Source organism: Patiria miniata, unplaced genomic scaffold, assembly GCF_015706575.1.
Source record: "Patiria miniata isolate m_02_andy unplaced genomic scaffold, ASM1570657v1 HiC_scaffold_29, whole genome shotgun sequence".
In the NCBI taxonomy this organism is placed as follows: domain Eukaryota; kingdom Metazoa; phylum Echinodermata; class Asteroidea; order Valvatida; family Asterinidae; genus Patiria; species Patiria miniata.
The window spans coordinates 4,089,785-4,101,996 of NW_024037068.1; the positions used below are offsets into that span (position 1 = coordinate 4,089,785).

Sequence of the window (12,212 nt, forward strand, 5' to 3'; positions counted from 1 at the left end):
TAATGAACAAGACCGTTATAACATTGTACACTGCGTTAAAATTGATTCGGTAAAATATTTTTTTCGACTTTTTTTTCTACAATTACCCCACATGTTTTTCTAAGTGATTTCCAAAGGTAAATCAAAACTGTCTAGCAAATAAAACAAAAAAACTAAAACCGCGCCTGAACTTGACGAATACAATAATTTGCCGGAAGGGAAACAAACAGGTGTTTCATTACAATAAGTATAAAAACACCATCAGGCCTAAAATTGTGAATTAAAAAGTCGGTTTTTTTGTGATTGGGAGATGACGGTGCAATTATTGTAACAATAGCTAATCGCACTTTGGTCGTGCTGTGCCTTACTTATAAAAATCAAAAATCGCCTGCTCAGCTTACTTTAATAATACAAACATATTTACGACAGGCAAAGGTTAAACAAACATAAACTCGCGATGTCAGCGATTTTCAAAGCTGATAAAATTTCATTAAAAACCCAGTGGTAGGCGGGCACTCGTTCCTTTTGAGCTTCGTCACCTTGGCCGGTCGTAGGGAAATCAGGCAAGCGTACAACATACAGTCAGACTGCAAACGATAGAAAATGGCGCCCGTTGAAGTCAAGTACACGCAGGTAGGCGATACATGTACATACATATGCAATACATGTAGGGCTATATTTTGAATGTTTCTTACAAAATTGTTGCTTTATTTGTCCCATCTGACCATCTGGAAAACAATAAAGTTAATTCAGACATGAACATGAAAGAAAGCTCATTCTGCGTTACAGGAACTTGTACAGCTAGGGCTCAACACGTAGGCCTATATTCCGTCTGTTCTATGCGCACTACTTGCGCTAACTATAGTCCCTTTCACCACTCAATAATTATACATGCAAACATCACAATTAGTTGCATGTAGCCTGTCGCCATGGCTAGCGTCGGCTGATTTATTTTCAGTTCATTAATACAGTTCAAAAATCACATGTTTACATTCAAATTGCTGTATACATTGTTATAACAAAAACATTCGATGGAAGCTCTTTTTCCACGATTGAGGTCTTCGTATATGGCTCACTTTCAGTGACGCTGCTGAAACTTAAATAAGGGAATAAATGTGTGATCCGGAGGTTTTTATCACTCTGTTTAAGACCACTTAGAGTCTGGGTGCTGATAATTACCCGAGCCGGAGGCGAGGGTAATGGACCGATCCAGTAGGCACCGCCCCATGGTATTCTGACCAATCACAGCCGTGATTTATGTCCGACATGCGTGCACAAAAGTCCGACATGCGTGCACGCGCGTATGATACGCGCGGCAGAAAAATGCATTGTGGCATTGGAGAGGAGCGCGTGTTAATTTGCCCACGTGCGCAGTGGGAGGGGCTTACTGGATCGGTCCATTATCAGCACCCAGACTCTAAGTGGTCTTAAACAGAGTGATAAATACCGACGGAGCACATATTTATTCCCATTCATAAATACCTTTTTGGTAAAAGAAAATCATATAATTCGTTCAAAACATCCGATTTTGTTCAACAAATTCACTTTATGTTTTTTGAAACATCCCTTTTGCAAAATAATGGAGTGTTCAGCTGGCGAGTAAGATGTAAACAACCCTTTTATGGAGATTGACGCGCGCGTATCATGTTCTTTGCGATGTCGCGCAGAACGCACCTGGCGCGTTGCGTTTCGAATTTAGAACTATAAACTTCTGACTCCCTGGTAGTGTTGCGCATGCCTACGTGAGGATTGTGAACGTTCAACCAATGAAACGATAAGAGGCACTGGATTTTTAGGAGTCCACATTTTATTGTGACACTGGAAAAGTGTTTAAGACCAGCTCGCCATGTCTTTATCATCCGTTTAAGACCGGCCACGTGACGGGCTCTCGACCAATAGGAATGCGTAAACTGTCTTAGGTATTTAGGAATTTTAATTAATACTGTATTAGTATAGAACTATGATTTCGCTCTATAACTGACTTTGCCCAGGGTGAAAAACCAGAGGTAAAACTCTATGAGGCAAAACTCTGGAAAACCTCGTGGCCTGTCCCTTATACATTGTGTAATTCTTGAATGCATAACTTACTGGTACACATACATACTCAAAGTGTCTCATCTTCTTTTAAATGAAGTATACCATGTATTATGGTCGTTATGAAAAATACCGACCTAGCGCGTGGTGGACCCAGGCTAGAATGGCCATACCACGGCCACACACGCCCTTTACTCTATTACGTGCTCAATGACATTCTATTCAAATTAACCCTTTTCTTCATCCTGTTCACTCAAGCATCAAGCTTGTGAGTAACGTACAGACAAATTTTTCCTGCTATACTTCGTACCGCAGGAAAATAAACTTCCTCCCTGGTATAGGCCCTAATCTAACATTGTGCACGTGCAAGGTGAATGAGTGGAAGTTGAGTAGTCTTGCTCCAAGGCTGGATTTGATTCAGCTAGTCGATCCCCGATAAGCGTCACGGATCCTCTTCCGTGGATACATCACGGACCATTTAGGTCCGTGGTTTCATGAAGCCGTGCCGAGGTATGGAAGTCGCTAAATCAAATAGCTTTGCTGACGTTCCAAATACTGGATTTGATTCATCTTGATTCTTGCGCTTGTCGGTGACTGACTGCATTATTAAACAGTTGTGCAGATGTAGGCTAAGTTGTTGGCGAATGCAAGTTGCTATTTTAGATAGCGGCTTAAAGACATCAGAGTTAATAATGCGATCCTTTTTTTTTAGTTAGAGGAGAAGACACTCTCTGTTCGTGGTCTGTGATTGAGTTTAGTATTTTGTTCGTGGTGGATGTAAAATAAAGGTAAATAAATATCACTTGGTCTATGGATAACGCGTACGAATTAAGAGACATTCGACAACAATCGAAGCAACATGATTATTAAGCCAGACCAGCGCATGCATTTATTGGCAAGGGGCAGAGTTCTTGTTTTTGTGTTGGAGTAAAACTTGATTCACAAATCGTCAGTATTTATATTCTTCCTCGTTCTGCTACAGACGCGACTTCGTTTATAGTACCTCGAACGCGAAAACAATACGATTCCTTCATATTAATTGTTCCTTTCCTTATTTGTTTTATAAAGATCTTCATCAACAATGACTTCGTCAATTCCGTGAGTGGAAAGACCTTTCCGACTCTCAACCCGGCCACGAGCAAGAAGACGTGCGATGTTCAAGAAGGAGATAAGGTAAAATCAGAAGATTGAAGAGCAACTTTTAGAAGACTTCACTCCAACTCCGCCTTAACGCTGGACGTCATGGGTTCGAGTAAGATTGTGAATTTCTTTCTCGCAATTCATCGGACATGAAATTACGTACGTGAAGAGCAAACACAAAAGTCAATATCAGAATCTGATATTCTTATTAAAGCATCAAGATCAGATAAACTGTGTGCTGAACACGTCACATCGAAGATCGTATACTATAAGAGATAATTATATAAACTCCATGGTCATTTTATTTTAAGGCCGATGCTGACAAGGCGGTCCGCGCTGCCCAGGATGCCTTCAAGCTGGGTTCAGCATGGCGACGCATGGACGCAACTGGTCGGGCACGTCTCCTCAACAAACTGGCGGACCTCATCGAGAGAGACCGGGAGTATCTCGTGGTAAGGGCTTTTGAATAGGAGAAAGGGAGGATAGGTACCTGCAAGTGGTAGGGGAATGGAGATGTAACATACACCCGGAATTGTGGGGAGTGTGGCCTAGTGGTTAGGGTTAGTGACTCATGATCAGAGGGACAGGGTTCGAATCCAGCTGCTGGTCATAGTGTCCTTGGGCAAGCCACTTCACCCCCACTTGCCTCTCTCCACCCAGGAGTGTAAATAGGTACCGTCATTATAGTGACCTGCGATGGACAAGCATCCCATCCAGGGATATTCTCAGTCGTTTCATGCTACTGAAACTAGATATAAACGCCGGCCCGATGGGCCACATTGGCTCATAACAGACTTTACTATTTTTTTCTTACTTCATACTCCCAGAATTCTCCCGGAATTCATGGTTCCTATGTGGCTCGATATTTTCAGGGAAAATTGAGACTAAATACACCTTCAAGGATAAGTTTCTTTTGAACGATACAATTTCAGGCTGAATAATCTCACAGGGTATACTTAGAACCATCCCTATACTGTCATTCAAGAGGAAGGTTTTTCTCACCAAAAATCGTTGGTTCGTTTCTGGATAATAATACCAGTGTTCCTTATGTGCCTTTAATGCCGAGTCCAGTGTGACAGGTTTCTGGTGATACATAATGTGGACATTATCTCATTCTCTTAGAACCTTGAGACCATGGACAATGGTATGACAGTCATGAATGCCACAGGCTCTGTCATGGGCTGCGCTAAATTCCTGCGGTACGGGGCTGGCTACGCAGACAAACTTCACGGGAAGGTCGTTCCCCTAGGTGAGCTATAATCCCAACTCTCCCCTAAAAAAGGAAACGATGACATACCAAAAACTACTAGCATCCGTCAATAAGAGATGAACTCTCATGAAGTTAGAGTTTAAAAGTTTAAAGATCAGTACTACATGTGTGAACCCTCGAACTGTGGGAAAGCTTTAAGTCTCGAACTCAGATCAAGTAAATTTTGTTTATTTTCAGATAGACCTAGGCATTTTTCCTTGTTGTAGGAGCTTTTTATCGCCAAAACAGTTTGCAAATTACCGTGCGAGGCTGGGCAAAACTATTTGGTAAAGCTTTTGACTATGCATGCAGCGGCAGATCTGCATAAATTATATTAGGGAGGGTCCGCCCCTCCACTTTTGCCAAAAAGAGATGATAGCAACGAATGAAAGCGAAAAAAATCATAACCCTTTAATTCTTTATGGCAGAATGCAGACGAAAGCATCTCAATTACAAACAATTTACGAGGAGCATCCTCCCATGCTCCCGAACCTCACAGCTACCCCCATTCAATGCCCCTGCCCCCCCCCCCCCTTTGAACCAAATCCATATCGTTCCAAACTCTCTACCTTGAACTTTGCGTCCGTCTTTCCGATCTGGCTTACTTTCATGCTTCCGTTCCCAGACGGGGATTACTTCTGCTATTCGCGCTACGAGCCGATCGGCGTGGTGGCAGCCATTATTCCCTGGAATTTCCCTTGTCTGTTGACCGGAGCCAAGCTATCCTGCGCTCTGACCGTGGGCAACACGCTGGTCATCAAGCCGGCAGAGCAGAGTCCGCTCACCGCTCTCTACATTGCATCACTCGCCAAGGAGGTAATCTCACATTATTTTTGCACTCTGTGTATTTGAATAGACCGATCCGCTATAACTTATAAGCTCCGCCTATGTGATGCTTTGACCAATCACAGCCGTGACTGATGTCCGACACGCATGTCACACATTATGACGCGCGCGTTATTACAGACGCACATGATGTTGCCCAGCTGCGAAGTGGGCGGGGCCTAATGGATCGATCGTTTGATGGACCAGTCAGTTGAAAAGATTAGGGCACAACTTCACTGTTTGTTGAGCTTTTAAAAATAAAAAAGATCTGCAGAAATCATAATGCAGGTTTTTTCCTGTACATTTTTTAGGCTGGTTTCCCTCCCGGTGTTATCAACGTAGTGCCTGGTTACGGACCCACAGCTGGCGCAGCCCTGACAGGCAGTATGGATGTTGACATGGTAACATTCACCGGCTCAACTGAGGTACAGAAATATCTTTAATTTGTATTAAGGCCCTAATCATACAGGGCCTTTCACGTATACCGAAAATAAGATAATTGACAGCTTAAACATGATACCATGCTGTTTGTATGTTGTATGTGTAGGTTGGACGCATCATTCAGAGAGCTGGAGCCGACAGTAATCTGAAGAAAATCCATCTGGAGCTGGGTGGGAAGAGTCCAAACGTTGTCTTCGCTGACTGTGACCGTAAGTCATAGGGAAAAAAACAACATCAAAATGTCATATCAGTCCGGAATAGTTCGATCATTCAGTGACTGTGACGTGACCAAAGGGAGGGGGCGGAGGCAGGGGCACGTGCCATGAATATTGCAGTACCTACCAGAAGCCTCGCAAAGAAGCAATGTTACCTAATTGAAAACGTACAGTTCCATGACCTTTGCCATTTTTTGTGCTGAGCAAAAATTAACAGAGAACCAGTCACGAGCAATATAAATTGCATAACATTTTTGGCTGGTGCCCGTTAGTTTTTTTTTTGCTAAGCAATTTACGGTGCTTAGCAGACAATTAAAAATGTCGCCCTCCACTGTTTTCTGATGAACTAATTGATCATAATTTTTCAATATCCCAGCAAAATTGATTTTGTATCTTGTGTTATCCAATTCACCATGTTTTCTCTTTTGATAATCTGGTATTATCAGTTGACTACGCTGTGGAGATGAGCCACTGGGGCGTCTTTCTTAACTCCGGCCAGGTCTGCTGTGCCGGCACCAGGACCTTCGTACAGGAGGACATCTACGATGAATTTGTCCGAAAGAGCAAGGAGAGGGCCGAGAAACGAGTGGTCGGTGACCCGTACGATGTCAAGACGGAAGGCGGGCCCCAGGTACGCCGAAAACGCTATTTTTTTCTGCAACCACGTATACATGTACTTGCTGTAGTAAGCATTGGAAATTAAGACAGCACTTGAAACGACCAACAATAATGAAAGTTTGCATTTCCGTAGCTACAACTTCTTCATCAGAAGCATGTATCAAAATGTTTCTCGACATGTATATATCTCATGATTACCATGTGAGATGGCTTTATTGGGTTTTGATTTCTCGCGGTTAAGGCTCGTGTTTGGGGGAATGTGAATGCCGTAGGTTCGAATCAATGCATCATCGTCTCTCTCACTCTCTTTTCCCTTTATTATGATCGTGTTTCAATGGGCCTTATTGACGAGTTGGCCATTTTTGTCGAGTTCCTGGATGTATTTCATTAATTGTTAACTGTTAAGTGGGATGGCGCCAGACTATTTATGCAGACACAATGCAGCCTTATTTTACTGTAATTTTGTTTTTTAAATATGGCTTTAAACATAAGGGAATGTTTAATTACAAATTTTTAATTATTTATTGAAGCAGACTTATTATAAATTAACTTGCTTTCATTTCTCATCACAGGTTCAAAAAATTAAGATTTTACCTAACTTTCAATTCAATATGGCCGACTCGTGAATAAGGCACATTAATCAATTTTCAAATAAATTTCACCTTTTCTTCCCAACTCATGGTTCTGGAGGATTTGATCAAGAATGTCTTTTGGCCCGAGAACCATTCCGTTAACAGCTGATAAAATACATCTGAGGCAAGAGCATCAGAACAGCAGAGCCTCTTGGACACTGGTTTATGCTTAGCAGAAAATATCGCCTCGCCGATCTGTGCGTCAAGAAAAAACACTGAACAGCCAATCATCAGCAATTGTGCACGCTCCATTTTGGTCCATTATTGTTTGTACCGAACGAAATGTACCAATTTTCGGCAAAATGTATGCTCGTGGCGCCGTGATAAGGGAACTTAACTGATTCTGTTCTGCACAAACTTGCATGCTGATTGCAATATTAACCTATAAAATAAAAGGGCCGGTACTACATAAATATTATGGCATGGGCTGAACAATTGGCCAATATTGTTCGGTGACCTTTCAGCTCTTGTTAAACGAATTCTCACCTAGATCGACCAAGATCAACTGGACAAGATCTTGGAGCTGATCGAGAGCGGCAAGAAGGAAGGTGCCAAACTTATGTGCGGAGGTCAACGCAAGGGAGACTGTGGCTACTTCGTGGAGAGCACCGTCTTCTCTGACGTCACAGACGACATGCGCATTGCCAAGGAAGAGGTATACAATCTCTTATCTGATATTCAACAGTGGATGCGTGCGTTTGAGAACAAGCAACCTCTCATAATACTTTGGAGTACAGTTAGCAGATATATACATCATTGTGAAGTTTAAAAACATCATTGTTTTTAAAGATTGGATTGATTTCCTTTCTTCCCCCAGATTTTTGGGCCGGTCCAGCAGATTCTGAAATTCAAAACCATCGAGGAAGTGGTCGAGCGTGCTAACGCTACGACATACGGCCTAGCTGGTGCCGTGTTCACACGGGACATTGACAAGGCGTTGACTGTAGCGAACACCATAAGGGCCGGTCTTATCTGGTACATCAATCGTTCATTTCAACAAGAATAATATGCTTTAATACAATTTGTTTTTTTTTCATGTGCTCACAAGAGCATATTGCTGTCAAGAGTGTATTGCTATTGTCTCTAGTTTTGTTTATGGCAATGAGGTTATCATGAGTAAGACATCACTATAGAAAAACTAATAAAGCCATCTTTGCAATATCTTGACTTACATTATATCTGAACAATGCAGCTTACTAACATTTTGGCTGTAGTCCCAGCCATGGCATTTCAGTAAGACCTTTATGATGGCAACACCCTTGCATCATCTGTCCGCGTATATTGATAGACTCGAAGGGGATAAGAGCTGTGTTGCCCTCCTTCCGAGTGTGCCGTGATGAAAACTTTATCTCAGTTCACTGCAGTGCGTGCATTTGTCTTTACTTTACATAAACCGTTCTCCATCCAATCAGAAAACCTAGGATTTTGTTTTCAGAAAATGTCGGAAACTAGACATGTATTTTTCTTCGCCAGGAATGTACCAAAGGCTACTTTTAACCTTAACTTTTAATTCAATTTCTCTACAGGGTTAACAACTACGGTCTCTTCAGTCCCATGATTCCATTCGGTGGATACAAAATGTCCGGCGTTGGCAGGGAGGGGTAAGTCCTTTTTAGAATTGTAAAATGAGACAGAGTCAATATCCAGTAGAAAATTTTATAACGCTTTTAATATTGCTCATACTTTATTATAATCTAAAGACAGTAACCGTTTATTAGTAAAACGCCTATCAATTAATGTCCATATTATAGTTAAACACGAAGGTTACATATTTTTGTACTTAAAACATGAAATATTCTCATTCGTATACTATAGATATTCCTTCATGCTTCACAAATAGAAATACGTTTCAGTCTATTCTCATGCATTTACTCGTGTGTCATGTTTTGCATGCACTATATTACTTTATTGATTACGTGTACAAAAAAAGGAACTTTGTTCTCCACTTTACCTCAAGTAGTGCCTGTACAAACATTTACCATAGCTTGTACTCTGGAAAGCTTTAAATCAGTGTTTTGATATAGTTTAGGCTGTTTTGAACGCCATTATATCCTGCTTGAATGTGTGACTTTGGACTCCAAGTATTTGTACGGAGCATGTACTTGCTGTTTGCATTTGCACGACTTGTGCCCTCTGTGATATTAAAGCACTGGTCGGATCTCAGTACATGTACTTTGCTCGTCTAGCTTCGGGCGTAGCATTCCCCCCCCCCCCCCCAAAGGAGAGGTAATGTTAGTACTATAAATTTTCTATAATTTACCACATCGGGATCGACTTTGTCGTGTTTTGAAATGAACATTTTGATTTTCCTTTCTTGCGTTGTAGGGGTGAGGACGGGTTCAAGGAATACTGTGAAGTCAAGACTGTAAGTTGAATTTATTATCAATGTGGATTAAACATGTAGCTGATTGAAAATTGATTGGGCAAAAAAAAAACGCGGAAAATAAGGTCCAGGAAAATAAAATCCAGTAGAACTTTCTTGACAAATTATGTATAGGAGGTATATAATTATAGACAGCAGACTGTGGGAAAGTTAGGAGAGTAGCCCTTGTATTTTTGAGCAGACAGAACTGTTTACAGTTAGTGTCCGATTTTAAATTTTAAGCACTATTTAAGCCATTTTGTTATTTAATTAAACTTTAATATTTCTTACCAAATTCCAGGTTGTCATCAAAGTTCCACAGAAGAACTCTTAGATGGTGTACGTATTAACCGCATCGGAGACTGACAGAGAGAAAGGCATGTTCATGTTCATCAACCTTCGGTGACCTTTCACACTGACGAGAGCATTGATCAAGTGGTTTCAGTTCAACCGATTTAAAAGAATCATGATCAGGACGCTTGTTCAAGCAACGTTCCTAATCCATGTTTTATTTTTTCAATAAAATTAAAATTATATGTTGTATTGTGTTTCTTTAAGAAGCCCGATCGTAATATGTTGAGGCCTCGTAGCTGTATGACATTAAAAAGGGGAATCATACTTGTATGATTAGCATAATAGCATAATTAGCATAATAGCATAATTGTAATAATAACAACGAAATCAGATCAAATGCATAGATGAAATGCAATTTGTCAAAACTCCATTTTAAAACAGTTTGTTTCCAAAAGTTGTTTCTAATAACAAGACACAATTGGTTTTTTCTATAAACACTGAGAGTATAGTCATCTGTCGGTCGGTCAGTCGGTCGGTCGGTCGGTCGGTCAGTCAGTGGGAAAGATAGGTAAAAGAGGACTCTAAATGCTTGCCCGCTGGAAAGAGGAAAATGTACAGAGAACTGGTCCAAATTTTGGAAGTGTATTAAATTTTATATAGGAACCTTCTTTTTGTTTTGTAACTGCACGTCCAATTATATTTTCAGTCGATAGAAAAGATTTTTTGGCAAGGATTTTCCTTTCCCCCAATCAGTATGGTAAGGGGCTTAAAGTGACCATCTGTGATTTTGTGAAACACGGAACGACGGCATCCGTACTTTCCTATTAGAGATGTCTTTCCTTGATGCTAAATCTAGGAAACTCGATAATTTTTCACGGAAACGCGGAATCGCAGTTGGCCACCTAATGCTTCCGTAACATAGGCTGCGAGTGGAATTGAATACTATTTTTGTAATTTACTGCAAACTTGTTTTAATTTGTTGAAGTTGTTGATTTAAGAAGATCACGTTGTGGTGTTGATGTTTCTCACGTCACATCCCGCTTGAGTGCAGTGCAAAGAAGTCTTTTATTCAGTGCAGTTTTATATTTGAACCAAAGAAGTATAATTAAGACATATATAAATGCATATCTGAGAATAATAAAATAATACATGTATATCCGTTATAAAACACCAAGTCGTTAATAAAAATCAAAACGAATGTTGTTTTTGTGAAGAAAAAAGTGCAGTTTTGAGTTGAAGTCACAGATATGTGAATGAATTTGCAACCAAGCTAAATGAGTCGTTTGTCGGCCCTTATCGAATTGTTTATTTTTTGACAATTTTGAATAGAGCTATCTTTCAGTTTATATTTGATGAAAACCCCATGTGAATACGACCGTCCATTCAGAAGTTATGGGACTTAGAACAAGGGCAGATCAGAAAGGAAAAAACAGAGAAATCAAACAGAGAAATCAACGATTCAAAATTGAAGTATTTATTAAGCAACAATAAACATGCTTTATTTCAGATTATTGAATATTAACTCCTTATCAAATGTCACATTTTAACTACTTTATCCTGAGTTTTTAGTTGACATGAAAGAGGACATATGTAGCCTTCCGATTTTACAAAAAAAGTTTATTTTGAAATGTCCACCCCTACAGACCTATTTTGGGCTGTAATTGCCGACAAACGACTCATTTAGCTTGATTGCATCACACAAAAATTTTGGAGGGTGAACCGAACCCACCTCTAAGTTCTGATCCATCTGCTTGTCGCAAGTGGCTTAGCCAACATTTGTTTCCCGTGGGGTGGGGGTGACCAGCTTTTTATGGGAGGGGAGTAAGCAAGGGGATTTCTTCCCAAAAATGTTCAGTGTCTGCAAATTAAAAAAGTGGGGGGGGGGGGGGAACGATTGGACCTCATTTGACGCTTGGGGCCCCTTTTATATATACATGTACATTTTACTTATATCTCTATTCATTTCATAAATGAGGGGAATTACAGCATACCTTTTCTGGTTTAATTACTTAAAACGACTTCTTCGGTTAGGGACAACTTTCCTGGTCTTAGGGGGGGGGGGGCACCTGAGGATGTGGGGCAACGGGATTTTGAGGGGGATGTGCCAAGCCTCCGGTTATGAGGAACTTTTTTGGAGGTCTTAATCTACACGGTACAAGGAATATAGGCTACATTCACTTTTTTTAATCGGCCATGCTGGGAAAGGTACCTGCATGGCGCCCTCATATGAAGGATGGTGATATAACAGGGTTTTTCTAAAATTTTGGGGTCCGAATTTGGGCACTAATGTAATCGTCTTCCAAGAGTGATTATGAACAGACAGCCCCCCCCCCCCAAAAAAAAATCAAACAAACCAACCAACCAACCAACCAGTCATTCTTTATAACACTTGATTGGCAAATTACAAAGTACCGAGGTCACAG

The 12,212-nt window shown here is 40.8% G+C and overlaps 1 protein-coding gene across 1 annotated transcript; it reads left to right on the plus strand.

Annotated features, from left to right (window-relative positions):
• Window positions 1–487: 487 nt before the first annotated feature.
• On the plus strand, window positions 488–10,987 carry LOC119736200 (retinal dehydrogenase 2-like). The gene is made up of 13 exons (XM_038210233.1): window positions 488–612; window positions 3,082–3,186; window positions 3,465–3,605; window positions 4,276–4,402; window positions 5,028–5,218; window positions 5,539–5,652; window positions 5,775–5,877; window positions 6,330–6,514; window positions 7,624–7,788; window positions 7,951–8,108; window positions 8,660–8,734; window positions 9,459–9,498; window positions 9,797–10,987. Exons 1-13 carry the CDS (start codon window positions 583–585, stop codon window positions 9,827–9,829), a joined length of 1,467 nt encoding a protein of 488 aa, XP_038066161.1. The 5' UTR covers window positions 488–582; the 3' UTR covers window positions 9,830–10,987.
• Window positions 10,988–12,212: the final 1,225 nt, after the last annotated feature.

Excerpts from the sequence above, each read along its gene's own strand:
- LOC119736200 (XM_038210233.1), top strand. The coding sequence starts at position 583 with ATGGCGCCCGTTGAAGTCAAGTACACGCAG. Across the intron at positions 3,606-4,275 it reads GAGACCGGGAGTATCTCGTG|AACCTTGAGACCATGGACAA; the intron begins GTAAGGGCTTTT and ends TCATTCTCTTAG. Across the intron at positions 7,789-7,950 it reads TGCGCATTGCCAAGGAAGAG|ATTTTTGGGCCGGTCCAGCA; the intron begins GTATACAATCTC and ends TTCTTCCCCCAG.